Source organism: Saimiri boliviensis, chromosome 14 (genome assembly GCF_048565385.1).
Source record: "Saimiri boliviensis isolate mSaiBol1 chromosome 14, mSaiBol1.pri, whole genome shotgun sequence".
Lineage (NCBI taxonomy): Eukaryota > Metazoa > Chordata > Mammalia > Primates > Cebidae > Saimiri > Saimiri boliviensis.
Genome location: NC_133462.1, coordinates 50,768,471 through 50,790,382, shown reverse-complemented (window position 1 = coordinate 50,790,382; position 21,912 = coordinate 50,768,471). Strand labels below are relative to the sequence as shown.

The 21,912-nt window shown below is 49.0% G+C and overlaps 2 protein-coding genes across 4 annotated transcripts in view; both read left to right on the top strand.

Annotated features, from left to right (window-relative positions):
- The window catches only part of IPO9 (importin 9), a 55,698-nt gene extending 50,984 nt beyond the window's left edge, over positions 1–4,714 (top strand). For all 3 annotated transcript variants that reach the window (XM_039465983.2, XM_039465984.2, XM_039465985.2), the window contains 5 exons: positions 319–452; positions 1,424–1,546; positions 2,009–2,113; positions 2,329–2,405; positions 3,130–4,714. In XM_039465983.2, the coding sequence (XP_039321917.1) occupies positions 319–452; positions 1,424–1,546; positions 2,009–2,113; positions 2,329–2,405; positions 3,130–3,240 (550 nt within the window). In that variant the 3' untranslated portion in view covers positions 3,241–4,714. The remainder of the gene's footprint in view (positions 1–318; positions 453–1,423; positions 1,547–2,008; positions 2,114–2,328; positions 2,406–3,129) is intronic.
- A 13,301-nt stretch (positions 4,715–18,015) lies between these two features.
- SHISA4 (shisa family member 4) lies at positions 18,016–21,550 on the top strand. The gene is made up of 5 exons (XM_003938280.4): positions 18,016–18,320; positions 18,701–18,872; positions 19,701–19,834; positions 20,644–20,811; positions 21,042–21,550. The coding sequence occupies exons 1-5, from the start codon at positions 18,248–18,250 to the stop codon at positions 21,086–21,088; spliced, it is 594 nt and encodes a 197-aa protein (XP_003938329.1). The 5' UTR covers positions 18,016–18,247; the 3' UTR covers positions 21,089–21,550.
- The last annotated feature ends 362 nt before the right edge of the window (positions 21,551–21,912 follow it).

The following is a 21,912-nucleotide window of genomic DNA, read 5'->3' as shown; positions in this document are numbered from 1 at the left end:
ATACAAATATTAGCCAGGCATGGTTGTGCTTGCCTGTAGTCCCAGCTACTCAGGAGGCTGAGGTGGGAGGATCACCTGAACCCAGGGAGGTCGAGGCTGCAGTGAACCATAATCACGCCACAGCACTCAGCCTGGGTGGCAGAATGAGACCCTGTCTCAAAAAAAAAAAAAAAAGATCTCATTAGACCATCTCATGAATGCCAAAATCTCATTTTCACCTGAACTCAAATAGAGGGTCTTAGGACAGAATTGCTTATCTCCTTGGAACGATCTCTAGATGGGTGGCTGATTGACCTTTTTTTGGCTCTTCCTTGCCAGCTCTGTGGCACTCTGTAAGCTGCTCCAGCATGGCATCAATGCAGATGACAAACGGCTACAGGATATCCGTGTGAAGGGAGAGGAGATCTACAGCATGGATGAGGGCATCCGCACCCGCTCTAAGTCAGCCAAAAGTGGGTGATGCTGTGATTCCTCTAATCCTCTCCCTATAGGAAGGGGCTAAGGATGCCTGGGTGAAGGGCAGGAATGCACCATGGTGTATATTTTTAAAACATAATTGTTGGTGATGGGTTTGATAAAGAAGAGGCAGAAAACTTAGGTAAAAGTGATCAGAACATACAGTTCCTTCCTGTTGTCAAAAATAGGCCAGGCGTGGTGGCTCATGCCTGTAATCCCAGCATTTCGGGAGGCCGAGGCAGATGGATCACTTGAAGTCAGGAGTTCAAGATCAGCCTGACCAACATGTTGAAACCCCATCTCTATTAAAAGTATAAAAATTAGCTGGGCGTGGTGGTGGGCGCCTGTAATCCCAGCTACTTGGGAGGCTGAGGCAGGAGAATCGCTTGAACCTGGGAGGCGGAGGTTTCAGGGAGCCAAGACCGCACCACTGTACTCCAGCCTGGACAACAAAACGAGACTCCGTCTCAAAACAAAACAAAATAGTCTCAGGTTACCAAGCATCCCAGCTTCCAGCTTCATTCTGAGGTTTGGGCACAGATAGTCAGCATGTCTTTGTTACTGAGTTGCCTTTGGCCTGTAACTCCAATGATTTGCAGGTAGGGAGTATAGAGCTGCTGTCTTTAATGTACGTTTATAATTAACTCTGCCGTCTCTCAAATTGTAAGCCATTGGGACTGGAGTACTGGCTCTGTACAGTTCCTTAGTTTCAGAGCTTTATTACTAACAAGAATCTACCTCCTTTAATCCCTGAACTCTCATCTCTCCCAACTTCTGAACTGTTATGTACCAAACAGAATAAAGTTAATTAACTTTAAATCACTCTTTGGAGGCTGAATATAGTCAGGGACAGTGAAAGCCTGAGGGGTGGTAAACTCTGGTGAGTGGCACTGAGGAGGGGACAGGGATACTGCCAGAAGTAAGCCCAGTGACACTCTTGACATGACGCCTTTTTCTTCCTTCCCAGACCCAGAACGCTGGACAAACATTCCTTTGCTGGTCAAGATCCTAAAGCTGATCATCAACGAGCTCTCCAACGTCATGGAGGCTAATGCCGCTCGCCAGGCCACTCCTGCAGAGTGGAGTCAAGGTGCACCAGGCCCTTACTCCCAGGAAACTTTTAACCTGGCAGATCAAGTTACAGATTATCAAATTATCAACTTGTTTGTTGAGTCACTGATTGGAAAAAAAAAAAAGTAATTGATGGAATGGCTGTTCTGTGGCTGGCACCATGCTAGGCACTAGGCATGTTAAAGAGCTGCTTCTCCGGTCTGCCCTATGAAATCTCACAGAGGCTGATGTGGGAGTCAGCCAGGAGGCAAGCTAGCTAACAGCCCTTCTTTGGTTTGGTTCTTAAGAGTCTCTCAGCCTTTTATCTCTCCAGGTTCTTTCATTCAAACTTACCAGGAGGGTTTGGCCATTTCTGGTTCTCTCTCACTGGGGACTACAAGCCACATTACAGAAGCCTTTGAGGCCCTTCTGTTCCAGCCTGTTTGGATTTGGGGAGGGGAAATGTGTGAATGTGCTCTAGCTGCTTTTCATCTCCAAGTAGATGACTCCAATGATATGTGGGAGGACCAGGAGGAGGAAGAGGAGGAGGAGGAAGATGGTTTAGCTGGCCAACTTTTATCTGACATTCTTGCTACAAGTAAATATGGTAAGCAATTTGATAAGAGGACAGCCATGGTAAATACCTTTTCTTTGCACACTGGTGCCAAGAATGGGGTACCCAAGAAAGGGGAGAGGTGGGCCCACAGGGACATTCCTTGGGCTTTTGTACCTTCTGTCTCAGTCATGTGGTAGTATATCACCACTCAGGGCCTGATTATGGGCCTTTGTCCTGACCTGCCATGTGTTGGCTATGTCTAACAGAGGAGGATTACTACGAGGATGATGAGGAAGATGACCCTGATGCCCTGAAGGATCCTCTCTATCAGATTGATCTGCAGGTGAGGGTGTCCAGAGATGCCTTGCAAATGACAGTGTCCCAGGCCACGGAAACAGGAATATGGGCTCAGATCCCTTTATAACCAGGCATGATGGCTCATGCCTGTAATCCCAGCACTTTGGGAGGTCAAGGCAGGAGGATTGCTTAAGCCCAGAAGTTCAAGACCAGTCTGGGCAACACAGGAGACCCTGTCTCTACAAATAAGTTAAAAATCAGCTGGGCATAGTGACACATACCTGTGGTCCCAGCTACTCGGGAGGATCACTTGAGGCCAAGAGGTCAAGGCTGCAGTGAGCTGTAATCACACCACTGCAATCACTCCCGAGCCTGAGCAACAGAGCAAGATCCTGTGTTTAAAAAAAAAAAAAAAAAAAAAAAAAAAAATCCATTTATAGTTTATCATGGGAGCCTCATGGGAAAGAGTCCTTGTCTTGGTGAGTAGTCAAGGGCTTTGGCGGCAGGGGTTGGAACTTTGCACTTGATGTATTGTCATTCAGCTTCTGGAGGCTATGTTTAGACGGTTTTGGGGTGATAAAGCCTTGGAAAAATGTTGTTTCCTTATGAACTGCCTAAACTAGATCCAAGAACATGAAAGACCATCCCTCAGGGAACTGGCATTTGTCTAAAAGTCAGCATTCCCTGTGCCATTTGGTTGTGGTTCTTGCTGCACTGCAAATGATGACCTTGCAACCTCTCACTAATGCTACTCTTTTTCTTTCCTTCAGGCATATCTGACAGATTTCCTCTGCCAGTTTGCTCAGCAGCCCTGCTACATGATGTTTTCAGGCCACCTTAATGACAACGAGAGGCGAGTTCTACAAACCATCGGCATCTAAAAAGGGGAGCCTTTCTACATTTGCTCCTTCTGGCCCAGCCACAAACCATTTTGCAGCCCTCAGTGGCCTTAAGATGCACTTTCTTCTCAACCTAAAGTGGCATCTTGACCTTTGGCCCTTGGCCTCAGCAGTGACACTGATGACAACTCAGACCAGGCTCACCAGTGCCGGTCACTTAGGAATGCTGGAACAAAGGACATTTTTCAAAGTTCCCCTGAAGACATCCCATCTCTGGAACCTTTTTTCTCCCCAACTCTGCCCCAACCTCTGTTTTTAGAGCCCTCTGCTGGCCAGTCCAGAAACATTATTGCCCAGAAGAATTACGTGTTCATGGATTATTTTGCCCCGCCTCAGGAACACAGGAAGTCACTACCATTTATATTCTAAAACAGACCTATCTACGTTCATAGGACTTCTGATGTGTTCAGATAGGAATCCTCAAGAAAGATCATTATGCTTTCTGCCCTGGACCACTGCTGCTCTGGGTTCTCGGGAAGAACAGGCAGGAGCAGCTTCATTCTAAGCCTTTACAGTGACCTCTGCCTTGCTTCCCTTCTACAACACTAAGGCTCCTCTGTCAGAGGAGGTCATCTTGTTTTTGCCTCATTGCATGACATAACCTTTCCCCTTAAGCTGTTCCTATATATACATGCACACACAAACTAAGCCAGACAGATGGCAATTTGATTTTCCTTTTTTAGAAAAAAAAAAAAAAAAAAAAAATGGGGAAAAGGGATTTTTTTTTAAAATTCACCTGACCCAACTATATTTAATATGCCTCTCCCACACATTACCACAGAGTCTGATATTCAAAAGTTATCCCCTCTCCCTCAGGAAGCCTCTAAAGTGGTTAAGTTTTAGCCCTCAAATTTGCAACATGTATTTTTCTAGGACAGTAAAGTAATCTTTACAAATGAATTTAGTTGCATGGTATACGGTGTCTCAACACCTCTTTTCTATTCCCTTTAGAAGGGAAGTAAGAGTAGTAGGGGAAAGGATTAGGTAGAGCCTATTTAAACATTCTAATGTGTCTTGGCAAACCTAGCCTAAAATGATTCTTAGAGAACTGGCATTGTTTAATCAAATATTTTTAAGGGAGATTCCTTAATTGGGAAGTTTAGTCTGTTTTGGGTTCAAATAGTAAATGAGGATTAGAAAATCATGGGGAGAGACTGGGTATGGTGGCTCATGCCTGTAATCCCAGCACTTTGGGAGGCTGAGGCAGGTGGATCACTTGAGGTCAGGAGTTCAAAGCTAGCCTGGCCAACATGGTGAAACCCCGTCTCTACTAAAAATGCAAAAATTAGCTGGGCATGGTGGTGCATGCCTGTAATCCCAGTTAATAGGAGGCTGAGGCAGGAGAATCGCTTGAACCTGGGAGGCAGAGATTGCAGTGAGCTGAGATCATGCCACTGTACTCCAAGGTGAGACTCCACAAAAAAAAAAAAAAAAAAAAAAAAAAAAATCATAGAAAGATGAAGCCTTTTTTTGATAATGCCCACATCTGCTGTCCCATTTTTAGTAGCCACAGAATATTTCTTTAGATTGGCATTCTCACGAAGAAACTGAATATAAAGTGAATCTGAATCTCTACTCTCGGGGAGAGCCCCACTGTGGGGCATTGACTGTTGGACTTAAGAAACCTAAGGATAGTGTAGGTAGTAATGCCTTCATGCCACTAGGTGTCCACAGTGTCCAACATCCATGACTGAGGTTGGAAGAAACAGTTAAAAGTTTTTACTATCTTTGAAAAGCCTGCAAGCATGTTCCAGTTGTCCCCTGCCAGCCAGATTCTGAGGTTAATCCTGCTCATACCCCTGCTTCTCCACATGGCATTGGGGGAGTTGCTGGGGAAACAGCAGGTCTGACCAAGTGGTGCCCAGAAAACCACTGTCTCAGCCTTGCTCATTCCGTAATTATCTCAAGGCAATGCCAGTCGGGTTTGGTGCTAAAGGCCTCTGATTTTGGCACAAAAGAATGGTCTCAGGCCGGCAGCATTGAACTGCTGAGCTTAGGAAGGCTTAAAACTCCCACGCAGACAGAATGATGTGGGTCCCTCTGGGTCTGCTAATTAAAAGACGTTCTATATCTAGTGCCAAAAGTGGTCCTAAGTCCCTTGGCAAGAGTCCTTTTTGCTCTTGTGCTGATTTGGGGGAGGACTGGGCATCCTGCCTCAGGAGAACTTGAGTCCTGAGGAAAGAGTACTAGTATCACTTAAAGGCCACCCCTGGCTAACAGATAGTCAGCTGTGGCTGAGAGCTGAAGGTCTTGGACCCCTTGGCATGCACGTACTTAATTGTGTTTCCAGAGCATTTTTATATATGTTATCCCATTTAACCTTTGTAACAGGATCACAGAGTGGATATTCCCATTCTGTTGGTGAGAAAAAGTTTGGAGAGATTATGTCCAGTGTCAGCAGGAAGGAAAAAGATGTGTTGGAGGCCAGTACATGTTGACAGAAAGTTGAACTCTAGACCATACTTTGTCTCCTGTCTTTGGCCAAAGGGAACTAGCTTCAGTCTGAAAAGGGCAGCGCTGAGTGGTTAGAAAGAACTAAAAAGTTCAAGGTAAGACAAATGAATTAAAAATAAAAAAGAGCACTTCGCTCTCTGAGACATTTTAGTCTCCTGACTCGTAAACAGCAGCTGGGTCATCAAGGGATTCCCACAAGTTTGTTGAGCCTCTATTGGAGTGAACTGAAAGGAAAATAGAAGAAACCCTAGAAGACTGAGAAGAAGTTCAGAGTTCAAGAAGGAAGCTGATAACACAAGTTACAGACGTGTAAGTGACGTTGATTTGGGAAGAAAACCTACAGCAAATGAACCAAAAGCAGCTAAATAAGAGGGATGAGAGTTTAACAGATGTTCATTGTGGACTTCAGAGAAAGTAATTCTGAACTGACCTTATAGTCTTCTTTAATTTTGTTAACTGGTAAAATAATCTGGACATAGTAAAGTCAAAGCATTAGGGAGATAGAGAAGTTGGTAACTGACCACCAACTAACTAAATTCACTGATTGTGGGTTGACCTGATATGTGCCCCCAGGACTCTCTTCTTGGCCCCTCTGATATTAGTAATTACTTTTTTTATGCCTTACCCATTCCACAAAAGAATTTGAAGCCATTGACACAAGAGATAGAGAGTACTAGTAAATTAGGAATGTTGATCAAATTTTTAGATAACAAGAAACCCCTAGGAAGGATGACAATTTGTAGTCCAAATTTAGGATCCAAACAAATACCATTAGAGCCTATAAAAATGAGCAGAATCTAAATGTAACATTTCAATAAATGCAGATTGATAATATCTGTGGAAAGACTTGAGGACTGTAGAATACTGTGCTCTCACAGTATTAACGTGCCAGTAATAGTTTTTTAGCTGGGTGCGGTGGCTCAGGCCTGTAATCTCAGCACTTTGGGAGGCTGAGGCAGGCAGATCACCTGAAGTCAGGAGTTCAAGACCATCCTGGCCAACATGGTGAAACCCTGCCTCTACTAAAAATACAAAAATTAGCTGGGTATGGTGGTACACGCCTGTAATCCCAGCTACTCGGGAGGCTGAGGTAGGAGAATTGCTTAAACCTCAGAGGCAGAGGTTGCAGTGAGCCGTTATCATGCCACTGTACTCCAGCCTGGTGACAGACTCCGTCTCCCAAAAAAAAAAAAGTTATGCCAGGACGGCCAGGTATGGTGATTCACCCTGAAATGCCAGCACTTTGGGAGGCTGAGGCTGGCTCCCAAAGTGGAGCTCAAGAGTTTGAGACCAGCCTGGGCAACATGACCAGACCTTGCCCCTTAAAATTTAAAATTAAAAAAAAAAAAGTTTATTATGCCAGGAACCATTTTTTATATATATATATATAAAACGTATATATAGAGAGAGAGAGTCTCACTTTGTTACCAGGCTGGAGTGCAGTGGCGTGATCTTGGCTCACTGCAACCTCCGCCTCCTGGTTTCAAGCGATTCTTCTGCCTCAGCTTCCCAAGTATCTGGGACTACAGGTGTGTGCCACCATGCCCCGCTAATACTTGTTATGTTTAGTAGAGACGGGGTTTCACCATGTTGGCCAGGACAGTCTTGATCTCTGGACCTTGTGATCCACCTGCCTTGGCCTCCCAAAGTGCTGGGATTACAGGCGTGAGCCACCACACCTGGCCCAAGAGCTATTAATGTGTCCAGAAAACTCCGGTGTGGTCCTAGGATGAGATGATAAAAACAAGTTGTCTAGGATAGTGTGGAAGTATTAAGACAGATTGCGAAGGGTCCTGCAAGGCCTCCTTCCTCTAGAGAATGAGAGATCACACTGAGTCTTCTGTGCCTATCAGTCATCATTGCTAATGTTCTCTTCTGGTGCTCAACAAGAGCACCAGACAGACGAGTCCTCTGCCAGAGGAGAGCTAAGATTAGAGGACAAATTGTGTCAAGGGAAAAAAGCTTGAAGGAGCTAAGAATGCTTAGCTTGGAGAAGAGGCAACAGGACACGGCTTTGGGAAGTTTAAGGATGGTCCAGTGAAATACATACTACATTTTTGCACCCCAGCTAAGCTGACCCATGATGAATGAGTAGAAAATAAAAGGCCAATTTCTGGCTACTCTTTTTCACTGCCCGCCCCCCATTTCAGTGAACGTTAAACCTCTATTAGACATGCAAGGTCCGTGCTAAATGCTGGACGGGTTGGCCCTTTCCCTCAAGGAGCCAGTCTAGTAGGAGGTCAGAAATACAGATGGGCCCGAACATAATGATGGTTTGACTTCCAATTTTTCAACTTTAGGATTGTGCAAAAGCTATACACATTTAGTAGAAACAGTACTTCCAAGTATCCATACCATCATTCTGTTCTTCACTTTCAGTACAGTATTCAATAAATACAGTATTCAATAAATTGAGACAGTCAATACTTTATTATAAAATAGGCTTTGCATTAGATGAGTTTGCCCAACTGTAAGCTAATGTAAGTGATCCAAGTAAGTTTAAGGTAGGCTGGGTGTATTAAATGCATTTTTTACTTAAGTATTTTCAACTTTTGTTGGGTTTATTGGGATATGCCCCATTTTAAGCTGGGAAGCATTTGTAGTATAATAAATGTGGGGAGTGCTGTGAGAGAAATAAGTGTACTGGGTTTAGTTCCCATTGCCCAAAAGAGGAACTGACTAATGGTAACGGGGTCGGGGCGGGGAGGGGGAAGTTTGGTAAGTTGCACGGAGAAGACAACCCTTGAACACTTGCAAGGAGGTAACCGTACCTGTTTCTGGAGTATTTAAATGCCAGTGGGCATGCTAAATACTTTTACCTCATTTAGACCACCTACTAACCTTACAAAGTAGTTCACGTTGCTCACCCAATTTTACAGATTGATGAAACTGAAGCAGACATATTAACCTGTCAAAGGTCACACTGGAAGTGTGTGATTACGGTCCAAGCAGCTTGTACTTGTTGCCTGTTTGTTTCGCCTCTCCTATGTATTTGCCAGGCAGATGAGAGTGGGGTAAGAAATTGCAGAGAAAAAGTAAGAAAAGGCCATCATGAAACTATTTCATTTTCTGACCTTATATGCACGTTGAAAGTACTGAGATTTATGCATAACTTCATGGGAGTCCTGCCAGGGATAAAGCTAGAAGGACAAGTGAGGGCCAGATTGTGAAGGGTCTTACAAGGCCTGCCTTCTCTAGAGAATGAGAGACCACTCAAAACGACTAAGCAGAGAAGTGACATGATCAGGTTTTGTGTCTTAGAATGTGTTTCGGTGTTGATCCAATTGTGACTAGAAGCGTAACTTGGCACCTGGATTGACGGGGTAGGAGATGGGAGAAAGGAATGCAATCTGGCAGCAGCTACAACAGTCCAGGTGGGAAAACTCAGAGCCTGGACTAAGGTGGTAACTACAGGGCATAGGGTAGAAGCACTGGAATAGAGATGTTGACAAGGGAAAGTCAGTAGGACGTAAAGAATGACAAGGATTTTCCAAAAGTGAAATGAATTTTGGAATGAATTGTCTTAAAATACTGCAGTGAGTTCCTCCTCTTCAATCCAAGTGCCCAAACAGAGGCTGGACTTCTAGTTAGCAGTCATATCTATCACGGGAAAATTCCCCATTCTCTTGGGGATTTAGACTAGGTCTTAACCATACTTGACCAAGATTTCAGTAGCAAAGCACCCAAAAGTAATTGTAATAAAATTGCAATTTTTGGCCAGATGCAGTGGCTCACGCCTGTAATCCCAACACTTTGGGAGGACGAGGCAGGTGGATCACCTGAGGTCAGGAGTTCAAGACCAGCCTGATGAACGTGGTGAGATCATGTCTCTACTAAAAAATACAGGCCAGGCACGGTAGCTCATGCCTGTAATCCCAGCACTTTGGGAGGCTGAGGTGGGAGGATCACCTGAGGTCAGGAGTTGGAGACCAGCTTGGCCAATTTGGCAAAATGCTATCTCTACTAAAAAAAATTAGCCAGGCATGGTGGCGGGTGCCTGTAATCCTAGTTACTTGGTAGGCTGAGGCAGGAAAATTGCTCAAACCTGGGAGGCGGAGGATGCAGTGAGCCGAGATCACGCCATTGCACTCCAGCCTGGGCAACGAGTGAAACTGTCTCAAAAAAAAAAAAATTAGCTGGGCATGGTGGCGGGTGCCTGTAATCCCAGCTACTCAGGAGGCTGAGGTAGGAGAATCACTTGAAAGCAGGAGGTGGAGGTTGCAGTGAGCTGACATCACACCACTGCACTCCAGCCTAGGCGACAGAGCGAGCCTCCATTTCAAAAAAAAAAAAAAAAAAAAAAAAAATTCCAATTTTTGTGAATTATTTAAGTTTCTCCAATGGATGATGCAGGTCAACATTAGCCATATAATGACCCTCACATTTCAATTTTTTACTTTTTTGAGTAGGTGGAAAAAGGGTGGCATTACTACTGGCTTCCTAAAATTCAAAATTATACTAGGGTTTTTAAACACGTGTAGAATACATAATATTGTAGCAAATGTGCTGTAGGAAGAAAATGAGGAACGACTGGCCTTACTAGGAGGCCTAGGAAATCCCTTCCAGCCTTGAGTAGTTCTGGCTTGGCATGATTACATAGCTGAGGCAAGTGACATTTCCTTCAAGCCTTGGTTCCCTCATCTGTGAAATAGGGGTCTAATACCTACCTCACAAGATTGTAGTTAGAATTAAGCATGACTTCATTAAAGCACCTCTAGTGGTAGAAAATGTCCCATCCTATCCCCCAACCAAAGCTGGGAGCTATGTTTGGCTCATTCTCCCTGACTCACTGGATTACACTGTGACTCGGTTCAATTTCACACATGCTGCTGCTAAATTAGGGTTTCGGTGAGCCTTTGGGAGGACAGCTCTGAGGAGTGAATTGTAGCATTGCAGCCCTGCCTGAGGAACAGAATAGAAACAGGTGGTAGGCCCAGCTCTTGCCTTCCACCCACTAAGCAGTTTTTCTGTTAGCCGTGTGACATTATAAACTATTGGAGTGTTAATTTGCTTTCACTAGATTCCCTCACCCTGCCCCACTTAGTCCAAGAACATACCCTAATTCTTTGCATTTCCTTGCCTCAGTTGGTTTTTGCAGGGTGGACAGCAGGACTGCATGAGAATAGCCATGCTTCTGGACCCTATGGTGAAAGCTCTAGTGAATCTCGATTAGGCCCAGGGTCCCAGAGGAAGAAGGGGGAGAGAAAAAGGGGGGTCGTTTCCCAAAAGAGAAGTCAGGGGAAAAAAAGTCCATGAGACCTATGAGTGGTGATGATCCTGCCCTGATTGTGGCTAAGCACCTGGAGATGATAGAACTTCCTAGGGAAAAGGCTGCATGGAGTCCCCTGGGATGCTGGGCCCTGGTCACCAAGGCTCACCAACACTTCTGAATTTGCAAGCTTAAGAGCATGTATAGCCAGGTGTGGTGGCTGACACCTGTAATCCCAGCACTTTGGAGGGCCGATACGGGCGGATCACGAGGTCAGGAGATCAAAACCATCCTGGCCAACATGGTGAAACCCCGTCTTAAAAAAAAAAAAAGAGAGAGAGAGAGAGCATGTATGAGCAGAACCTGGGCAGACCAAGGCTTAGAGGGCTCACCTTCATGTTTTCGAGACCCCGGGACCTTTTCATGATTCTGGAGGGGGAAACAAACCATAATAACAACAAACCAGGCAGCAGAATAAAGACTCATTCTCATCTATTTTGGTTAAAAGAAAATAAAATTGTAATTTCTTCCACACTTGATTTTGTGATTGCAAATTCATAAGTAATATACCTGGTCAGCTCCCTTGATTCATCCTTGCCACAGGGAGTTCGCTGGCAAGAGCACAGAAACCAGTGCCAGTGCCCTGTTGTGTGACCTTGAGTAAGTTCTTTTTCCACTGAACAGGGAGAGAGACACAGTGAATCAGAGTGTCTCTGCCAGTTCTAACTTGGGGATTCTAGTGGGTTGAACTGAACGATAGTCCATTTCCAAAAGAGAAAGACAAGACCAGAGGGGAGTAGAGGTTCCTTCAAGTTTGCAGAACCAGTAAATGGCAGAGAGGACTTGTATCTAGTTAGTGGTTCAGAGCATGGGCTCCGGAGCTAGGCTGCCTGAATTTGAACCCTGGCTCTGCCACTTGCCTGTTGAGTGGCTTTGGACAAGCTGCTTAAATTATCTATGTCTCCATTTCCTAATCCACAGAACAAGTATCTGTTTCATGGAGTGATTGCAAGGATTAAATAAAGTTAACATACCAATACTAAGCATTTCACAGTGCTGCCTCATAGTAAGTGTTAATGTTAGCTATTAGTCTAATCCCAAGTCTCATGCAGTGCTCACCACCTAAACCTGCCTTTACAGAGCTGGCCTTTCCGAGAAACCCTGTGCCTTTGTAGATTCAACACTCCCATCTGTGCAGATGGCTGACAGCTAGGCTGAAAACAGAAACCCTAGGTTAGAAAGGGTCAGCTGGAGGGCTGAGGCCCATGGACCCAAATCCTCCCCAGGAGAGAGAGTAGGCACAGAAAGGAGAGAGCTATAAACAGAGTCTTCCTCCTCCCTTACCCTCAGATCCAAAAATAACACTTGTCTACCCCCATCCTGCCCAGCTGGCAGAGTGGCAGGCTGAGTAAGGTGCCATTTAAAGATAACCTGGCCCTCCCTAGGCTGGGCTCCTGAGGCCAGGCCTTGGCTGCCTGGGACTGCTGCTGCTCTCACAGTCACCCAAAGTGTGCCTGCATAGGGGGCTGCTCACAGCTGCCATCCAAGCTAGACTGGCTATACACCCTTCTTTCCTGAGGCCCAGGCTGTCCTGGGTACTCTACAAGCAAGCAGAAGCCTGGCATTCTGAGAGAGGCAATTCCACAAAGGTATTGGTAAAAAGTCCTTCTGGAGAAGGGTGCTTCATATACATATATATATATATATATATATGTACATAAATTTACAGGGTACTGGTGCAACTTTGTTACATGGAAGAGTGCTCCTTCTTACCAGCAGGTGGGCCACAGTGAGGCTGATCCTCACTGTCCTTCGCCCACCCTCCACTTGCAAATCCCTTCCACCCAGAGGACAAACACAGGGACAGTCTCATTTACAGCAAGAAAGATTAAAGCTAGATGCCAAGGAAAGCATTCTGATTTAAAACAGACGTTTGCTTATTCTGGGCGATGAGAGCCAAAAGCCCAACTAAGTCATGAGACCTTGGCCAAGTCCTGGTGCTTTCCTGGGCCTTACTCTTCCTAGCTGTGGACTGCAAGGAGAATTAGTGTGTCCAAGACTCTCCAGGAAGGATGTGACATTAAATCAGGACAGGGCCAGGTGTGATGGCTCATGCCTATACCCAGCACTTTGGGAGGCTAAGGCAGGTGGATCACCTGAGGTCAGGAGTTCGAGACCAGCCTGATCAACGTGGAGAAACCCCGTCTCTACTAAAAATACAAAATTAGCCAGGCATGGTGGTGCATGCCTGTAATCCCAGCTACTTAGGAGGCTGAGGCAGGAGAATCACTTGAACCCGAGAGGTGGAGGTTGCGGTGAGCCGAGATTGTGCAATGCTCCAGCCTGGGCAACAAGAATGAAACTTCATCTCAAAAAAAAAAAAAAAAAAACGGCCAGGTGCAGTGGCTCGCTCATGCCTGTAATCTCAGTACTTTGGGAAGCCAAGGTGGGTGGATCACAAGGTCAAGAGTTAAAGACCACTCTGGCCAACATGGTAAAACCATGTGTCTACTAAAAGCTACAAAATTAGCTGGGCTTGGTGGCAGGTGCCCCATCCCAACTATTTGGGAGGCTGAGGCGGAAGAATAGCTTCAACTCTGGGCAGCAGAGGTTGCAGTGAGTCAAGATCATGCCATAGCACTACAGCCTGGGCAACAGTGTGAGACTCCATTTCAAAAAAAAAAAAAAAAAAAAAGGAAAGAATGCAGGGTCCTATGGAGGGAGAGAATGTGTCTGCAGGAGTTGGGTTGCCAGAGTCTGGGCAGGGAGGAAAAGGAAAAAGGAGGGCAGAGTAAAGGAGAGAGTGTTCCTGGAGAGTACTGACTGACCAGAGGCAGAAATTTGGAAAGGAATGGAGTTTCCCTTACCTTGGAATGGCTCTACTCAAACCACCTGCCAGACAAAAGTGAGGCAGGAGCCTCCACAGTCAGACAACAGGGGTCGGGCAGGAGCAGGGTGGGATGGAGGCTCCAGGGCCCAGGGCCTGGGAAAATAAGGAAGGCTTCAGGAATGCCTGTGTCAATCTGCTCTGCTAGAAAGAGGAGCATGGAACAGGTTGGGAGGAGCCTTGGGCTGTCATTCAACCCAGAAGTGAGGTGACTCAGCAGAGCACTCCTCCCACAGCCACCCCCCCCACCCCCCATCCCCCCACCCCCCGGTCAAGCCCAAACTGGGTCACAGGCATGGTCCCAGCCCTTCCCCTCCTCCTATCCTTCCCCACTCCAGATATCCCTGGCTACCTTCTCACCACATGCAGAGGCCTGCTAGAGATAAGAGCTGGGCATCAAAGTTGTCCTGAGTACATCCCCTTTGTGTCAGGCATAGCACTGAGTATTTTAGACTTTTTTGTTGTTGTTTTGTTCAAGACAGAGTTTCACTCTTGTTACCCAGGCTAGAGTTCAGTGGTGTGATCTTGGCTCACTGTGACATCCACCTCATGGGTTCAAGCGATTCTCCTGCCTCAGCCTCCCAAGTAGCTGAGATTACAGGCATGCACCACCACGCCCAGCTAATTTTGTGTTTTTAGTAGAGATGGGGTTTCTCCATGATGGTCAGGCTGGTCTCGAACTCCCACCCTCGGGTGATCTGCCCTCCCTGGCCTCCCAAAGTATTGGGATTACAGGTGTGAGCCACTGTGCCTGACCCTTTAGACTTGTTTAAAGAGAAGCATGTGGTGAAGCTGAAGGGCCTGGGCTTTGAAGCCACAAAAGTCCAACTGCAAATCCCAGCAGTGTGAGCTGGGGGAGCTAACCTTCCAACTTCAGTTTCCTCATCTGTACAATGGGAGAGCTCATTGGCAATGTTTGCTGCTGGTGTTATCATTATCATCATATTCCAGACACCCTGGGGAGAACCTCCTACTGCAAAGCCTATGTTTTGTCTCAAGTGATCACAGATTACTCTGCCTCCTCTTTTCCGGGAAAGGATTTCTTTCCCTTGCTGAGGATTAAGAGACCAGTTTGGTGAGGGGAGGATATTCCTGTGTGCCCTTACCTGGAGAAGGTGTAGTGAAGCCCTTCCAGGGTTGAAGATTTAGACAACCTCTTCCAGGGCCCCTAGTCCTCCCACCCAAGTTCCTCCCCACTCCCAGCCAACTCTATGGACTCTTTCAGGACCCAGGTTCGTTTTGGTGACATAAGCTAGCCCCAGCTCTCCATCTCCAGGCTCCAGCATCCCTCATCAAGGTAAGTGCCAGTTCTCCCAGTGTGGCCAGTTCTCCCCTCTGGTTGGCCCACAGCCCCTCTCTTCACTCTCTGTCCTAGTCTAGTCACCTCCCATTTCATGAACTGAAACACATTCTTAGAATTTTGCAATTAGGGCCGGGTGCAGTGGCTCACGCCTGTAATCCCAATACTTTGGGAGGCCAAGGCAGGCGGATCACCTGAGGTCAGGAGTTTGCAACCAGCCTGGCCAGCATGGTGAAACTCCATGTCTACTAAAAACACAAAAAATTAGCCAGTCATGGTGGTGCAAGCCTGTAGTCCCAGCTACTCAGGAGACTGAAGCAGGAGAATTGCTTGAACCCGGCAGGTGGAGGTTGCAGTGAGCCAAGATCACGCCATTGCACTCCAGCCCTGGAGACAGACTGAGACTCCATCTCAAAAAAAAGCATTTTGCAATTAGTAAATCACTGATGATGTTGGTGCCTGCTAGGTGTCATTGCAAGCTGAAAGTGCCAACTAGGGGTATACGCTTTGAGGAGAGCTAGTTGGAGAAAAAAGCAGAAAAGCAGGAAAGTAGCTAGAGAAGGATGAGTTTCAGGAAGAAGGTGGTTTGGTTTGGTTTGGTTTGGTTTAAATAAGAAAGACTTGAGATTTCATTTTCCTAAGGAAAAGAAGCTGGTAAGGTGGGAGAAGCTAAAGACACTAAAGAGAAAGGGTAATGAAGAGACAGATCGGCAGGGGCCAAGGGTACACATGGGAGAGTCAGCCCTGGGCAGGAAAGACAGCACTTCATCTGAGGATGATTCCACCAACGATGACTGAGCACCTATGGCAAGGGCTGGGTGGCCACAGTGAGCACCGCCATGTGGTCCCTGCAGTCATGGAGCTTTCAGTGTAGGAAAGAGGAGATGGATGGCAATGGGCACACTGAGTAGGTGGTGCTGTATTCAGAGGCGCCTCTCTCTGTCCTTGCTGCTGCATTTGTGACTGTGTCCTGTGTGAGAACATACTCTTGCCCATCAGGCTACCAGCAACTTTCTGGGGCAGGAGAGGACTTCTGGAGTCCTCTCCTATTCCTGATCTCTTGGGTAGGTAGCCCTCCAGGGTCCCAGGATGGGGTAGCCCCTCTTTTGGCTGTCCTTCCCTAACCTACTAAGATTCTACTGGGCCTTCCATGGACCTGCCCTGGTTCTCTCACCCCGGAACACAAGAAACGCTGTCTGCACTGTTGCGGCTGGGGATCAACCGTGATTTAAATTTGGGTCTTCTGATGCCTCTATCATTTACTGTCTGTACTACCTTGAACAAGTTCTTGGTTTTTTTTGTTTGTTTGTTTGTTTTTGGTTTTTTTTTTTTTGTTTGTTTGTTTGTTTGTTTGTTTTTTGAGACAGAGTTTTTTTTGCTCTTGTTACCCAGGCTGGAGTGCAATGGCGCGATCTCGGCTCACCGCAACCTCCTCCTCCTGGGTTCAGGCAATTCTCCTGCCTCAGCCTCCTGAGTACCTGGGATTACAGGCACGCGCCACCATGCCCAGCTAATGTTTTGTATTTTTAGTAGAGACGGGGTTTCATCATGTTGACCAGGATGGTCTCGATCTCTTGACCTCATGATCCACCCGCCTCGGCCTCCCAAAGTGCTAGGATTACAGGCTTGAGCCACCGCGCCCAGCCCTGAACAAGTTCTTTAACCTCCGTGAATCCTGGTTTATCTCTCTGTGAAATGAGATTGTTAACACTTACCAACCTCGCTTAGTTCATGGAATTGTGGAAAAATTTCAGTGAGGTACATGTGGAAGTCTGGAAGTACATATAAAGGGTGTACATGGCAGGGGATTAAAGTAGGCTTTTGATGTCCTCCTGGCTTAATTCGCAGTTCCTATGAGGTTACCTCAGGTAGCATGAGGCGTAGTCACCGGTACTCAGTACAAATCTGTGAGGGGACTGATTGACCTCTCCCACCCTAAAACACTGTCTCCACCTGGAATTAACGGTTGCCCAGCTGGGTGCAGTGGCTCAAGCCTGTAATCCCAGCACTTTGGGAGCCCAAGGCCGGTGGATCACCTGAGGTCAGAAGTTTCCCACCAGTCTAGCCAACATGGTGAAACCCTGTGAAATACAAAAAATTAGCGAGGCATGGAGGCAGACACCTGTAATCCCAGCTACTCGGGAGGCTGAGGCAGGAGAATTGCTTGAACCTGGGAGGCGGAGGTTGCAGTGAGCCGAGATCACGCCATTGCACTCCAGCCTGGGCAACAAGAGCAAACATCCGTCTCCAAAAAAAAAAAAAAAAAAAATAGAAAAGAAAAGAAATTAACTGTTGCCCTCCCTGTGCTCCGGTGGCTATTGCAGTACAGGCTTGCTCTGTGTAGGGTTTTCACTGTGAAGAGTGTTTAACTGGATGGGCCCCAGGTGGCCCCAGCAGCCTGCCATCCCTGCCAGTGAGGCCATGGGCTGGTGCATGCCAGCGCTGTCCACTTGAAGGGGGAAGGGTCCATCATCAGAAGCCAGTGCAGCTGGCAAGGTCCAGGCCTGTGGGCACCAATGGGGACAAAGCCACTCTGAATGCCTCTCAATGAGTGCTTGTCTTCTGGGAATGGGGGCGGGGTGACATCCAGCCTCTTTCCCTCTCCACCCCCCACAGGATGTCCCAGGCTGGACACGGCAGAGGAGGTCCCCTACAAGGGAAGGTCCAGCCCTGCCCCTCCAGGGTTGGCCCATGTGTCTGGGCATTCGGAGGTGGCACCAGGATCACGACTTCTGGAGTCCAGCATACTGATTGGACCCAGGCCGGGGGCGGGCCCAGCACACAGCCAGACTTCCCTGGCTGCAGTGCCCAACTGCCCGCGGTGCCCATGGTGGCTCGGACGGGAGGAACTACCGCGGAGCCGGGGACTGGGGGAGCAGGGCAGTGCTCTGCTGGGTGAGGGGCGCCCAGCTCCAGAGCCCGGGCTAGGTGGGCGTCGCTGGTGGGTGGACTCCTGGGCGCTGCGCAGAGCCGCGCCGGCTGGGTTAGCGCGGGCGGGGCGCTTAGTCCCGCCCCCAGAGGAGGCGGAAGAGGAGCCCGAGCCTGGCCGCGGGCTGGGCCGCCGCAGCTCCAGCTGGCGGGCTTGGTCCTGCGGTCCCTTCTCTGGGAGGCCAGGCCCCGGCCGCGCCCAACCCCCGCCATGCCACCCGCGGGGCTCCGCCGGGCCGCGCCGCTCACAGCAATCGCTCTGTTGGTGCTGGGGGCTCCCCTGGGTAAGGGGATGGGGAGTGATGCGGCGGGGTCGGGTGGGATGGGGGCGGAGGAAGGGGACGGGCAGACCTGAGGGGCTTGGGCGCGGGGCTTCTCGAGACCCCTCGGCTGCCACGGGAGCCTTGGGTGTTGCTGGGTCCTCAAGGAGCGCGAAGAGGGAGCGCCAGGATACTGGGCCATGGGAACCTGACCCCGAGGTGCAGGGTCAGCTTTAGGCAAAGGCCTCTGAGGCTCCGGGGCTGAGACCCTCAGGGTGGAGACAAGGGGCAACCGTCAGTTTTCGCGAGCCAGAGGGCTGGGGACCGCCGGGGGAGTGGGGCTGAGGGTGACTGGGGATGAACTGGCCTGGTGGCCACTGGGCACCCCCAACCCCTGCCCGCAGCGCTGGCTGGCGAGGACTGCCTGTGGTACCTGGACCGGAATGGTTCCTGGCATCCGGGGTTTAACTGCGAGTTCTTCACCTTCTGCTGCGGGACCTGCTACCATCGGTACTGCTGCAGGGACCTGACCTTGCTCATCACGGAGAGGCAGCAGAAGCACTGCCTGGCCTTCAGGTGGGTTCCTGCCGCCTCACCGTCAGCCCCTCCTCCATTCCTTTCTCCAGAGGCCTCCCTTCCTCCCTCCCGGACTCCTGCCTCCTCTCCATTGTCCACCTCCACATTCTTAGCTGAATGGAGTCACAAGGACTCCAGCTTAGCGACAGAGCTAGGTGCTTAGGTGCTGGTGCCTGGGAGTTCCAGAAAAGGCATGTTAGTTACCTTCATGGGCTTTGGCTGGGCCGGGGGGTTCCAGGTTCTTTCTGGAACCCTCCTTCCCTTTGGTCCTGCCAGGTCCTGGGGAGGGAGGATTCAGGGTCAACACCTGGATGACAGCGTAGCTTTGCGGAAGCAGCTCTGGCGCAAAGGCAGTCGACTTGGGTTTGATTCCCAGGTCCACTTCTTACTAGTCGTGTGATCTTAGAGAAGACACTTGCCTTCTGTGGGTCATTGCTTCCTCTTCATAAAATGAGCAGGTTGCCAAAATTAGTGGTTGTCAACCTTAAATATATCACATATAAAATAGATGTAGAGACTAATGATTGAAGTGGAGTTTGGAAAAAAATGGCTCTAGATTATTTAAAGGCTCCTTTCAGTGATATTATGCTGTATGTCTGATCATCTAAGTTATAGATATAAAAGCAATGGTTGGGGGCGCACTGCAAACCCTCGTATGCCTCACACTAGCCAGCCAGGCAGCACAGGCTTCTGGGAAGTAGAGCCCCACAAGGAACCCCAAATCTCAGCATGCTGTGACCCCCCTGCTGGCCAGGAGTTGGAGCCAGCATAATGAGGACTCCCTCCTATGAGTGCTGGAAGGTGAGAGGACCTGTTCTTTGTCTAAAGTCCCAAGACCATAGCAGGCATCGCCTCAGCCGTGATCCTCTTTGTTGCTGTGGTTGCCACCACCATCTGCTGCTTCCTCTGCTCCTGCTGCTACCTGTACCGCCGGCGCCAGCAGCTCCAGAGCCCATTTGAAGGTATACTCAGTACTGGGCAAGCTGGGCCTCAGATGGGCTGGGCTAAGCCCCATAATGGGCAGCAGAGAGTTCATGGATTGGGTAAATTTGGTAGTAGTGTGTGCTTCTGTATACACACACCTGCCAGCATGAAAACCCAGACAAATGCTTGTAAACCCCTGAATATTAGAATGTGCCCAGGGGTATATGGAACGTCAGACTGTGTGCATTTCTGTGCACGCACATGAATATTCAGAGGTGTACAGGAGTGAGTGCAGTCTGTCGACAATAGCGAGTCTAGTGGGTATATGCATGCACATGACTCTTAGTAAGGAGTCGGGTCTGTAATGATGAACATGAATTGAATGTGCTCCAGTGGATAGCAGAATATGTGCCTGAGTGTAGACATGTGATGCACATATGCCCCAACCTGATGATGTGGGGACGGTGACACCATATGGGAGATCAGTGTAGGAGGGAAGGCCTAAGAGAAGACCCCCTTAGGGGCAGCTCTGCTGGATTACAGGATACCAGCCCTGAGTTGTTCCCTCCTTGCCCAAGTGGGACATTCCCCAGGCTGTGCTCCCTGGTTCATGAGCTCTCTGAAACCTGCTGAGGGGAGCAAACTTGCTAAATGCAGATTGACCAGCCGGGGCCACGTGCACAGCTCCCTGCTCAACTCTACCAAGCAGGGTGTGGAAGGCAGAGGTGGTCAGCCTGGAGCTTGCCAGAGGCCAGCCCCAGGGTGCTTACCTTTGTTTCCTGGGCAGGAGGAGGAGGCTTCCCAGAGGAGATGGGTCTCTGAATACCGATCCTTCTCCCCTACCTAGGCCAGGAGATTCCAATGACAGGCATCCCAGTGCAGCCAGTATACCCGTACGCCCAGGACCCCAAAGCTGGCCCTGCACCCCCACAGCTTGGCTTCATGTACCCACCTAGTGGTCCTGCTCCCCAGTATCCACTCTACCCAGCTGGGCCCCCAGTCTACAACCCTGCAGGTAAGTGAGCAATCTGGAGCCCCTTGCCGCTGCCTTCCGAGACCCCTTGCCCTGGGACCTCCCCTGTGCCTCTCTCATTCTCAGATTCCCTTTCCCAGACTTCTTCCACCTCTAGCCAGACACCTCCAGGCCCACTGTTCCCTATGGGTCCTGTCTGCCCCCAGGGGTAGGGGTTACTTTTCATCCACCTATGCCACCCTTCACCCTCATCCTTTTTCTTTGGCTTTCAGCTCCTCCTCCCTATGTGCCACCACAGCCCTCTCAACCGGGAGCCTGAGGAATCAGCCATGTCTCTGCTGCCCCTTCAGTGATGCCAACCTTGGGAGATGTCCTCATCCTGTACCTGCATCTGGCCCTGGGGGTGGGCAGGAGTCCTCTAGTCACCAGGCTCCAGACCAAGCCAAGCCCTGGGCCCTACTGGGGACAGAGCCCCAGGGAAGTGGAACAGGAGCTGAACCAGAACTATGACAGGTTGTGGGGGAGGGCTTGGGACTGTGGGCTATTTTTACTGGGGGCAAGGGAGGGAGATGGCAGCCTGGGTCACAGTGCCTGTTTTCAAATAGTCCCTCTGCTCCCAAGATCCCAGCCAGGAAAGCTGGGGCCCCACTGTTTGTCCCTTCTGGGCTGGAGTGGGGGCAGGGAGGAGGCTCCATCAGCAGCTGGCAGCAGCCATCCTCTCTGGCTGCCCCACTGGCCAGGACTCTGGCCTGCTGGATTAAAGCTGTAAAGACGTAACTCATATCAGTCGCATCACTGGATCCATCCACACCTTCTAGGAGCACTGCCTTCAACTGGGTCCAAACTGCTGCCCACTCCATATTCCAAAAGTAGGGGAGGGCCAGCACCAGCACCAGAGCACAGCACCATCCTCACCCCCATCCACAGGCAGAACGAGGCTAGCTGGATGGCTCCTGGGCTGCTTCCTAAAGCCAGTGAGGTGAATTTTACCACAGCTCTGGAGAGACACTCATTTGCATGACAGAGATTCCCTGCTAGGGGTCAACAGTTCTACTACAGTGGAGGCACTGCTAACTGTGCAAAGGCGGTTCTCCCAATCAGGTACCCTTAGATTCATTTTGGGCCCCACCACTTTCTGACCTT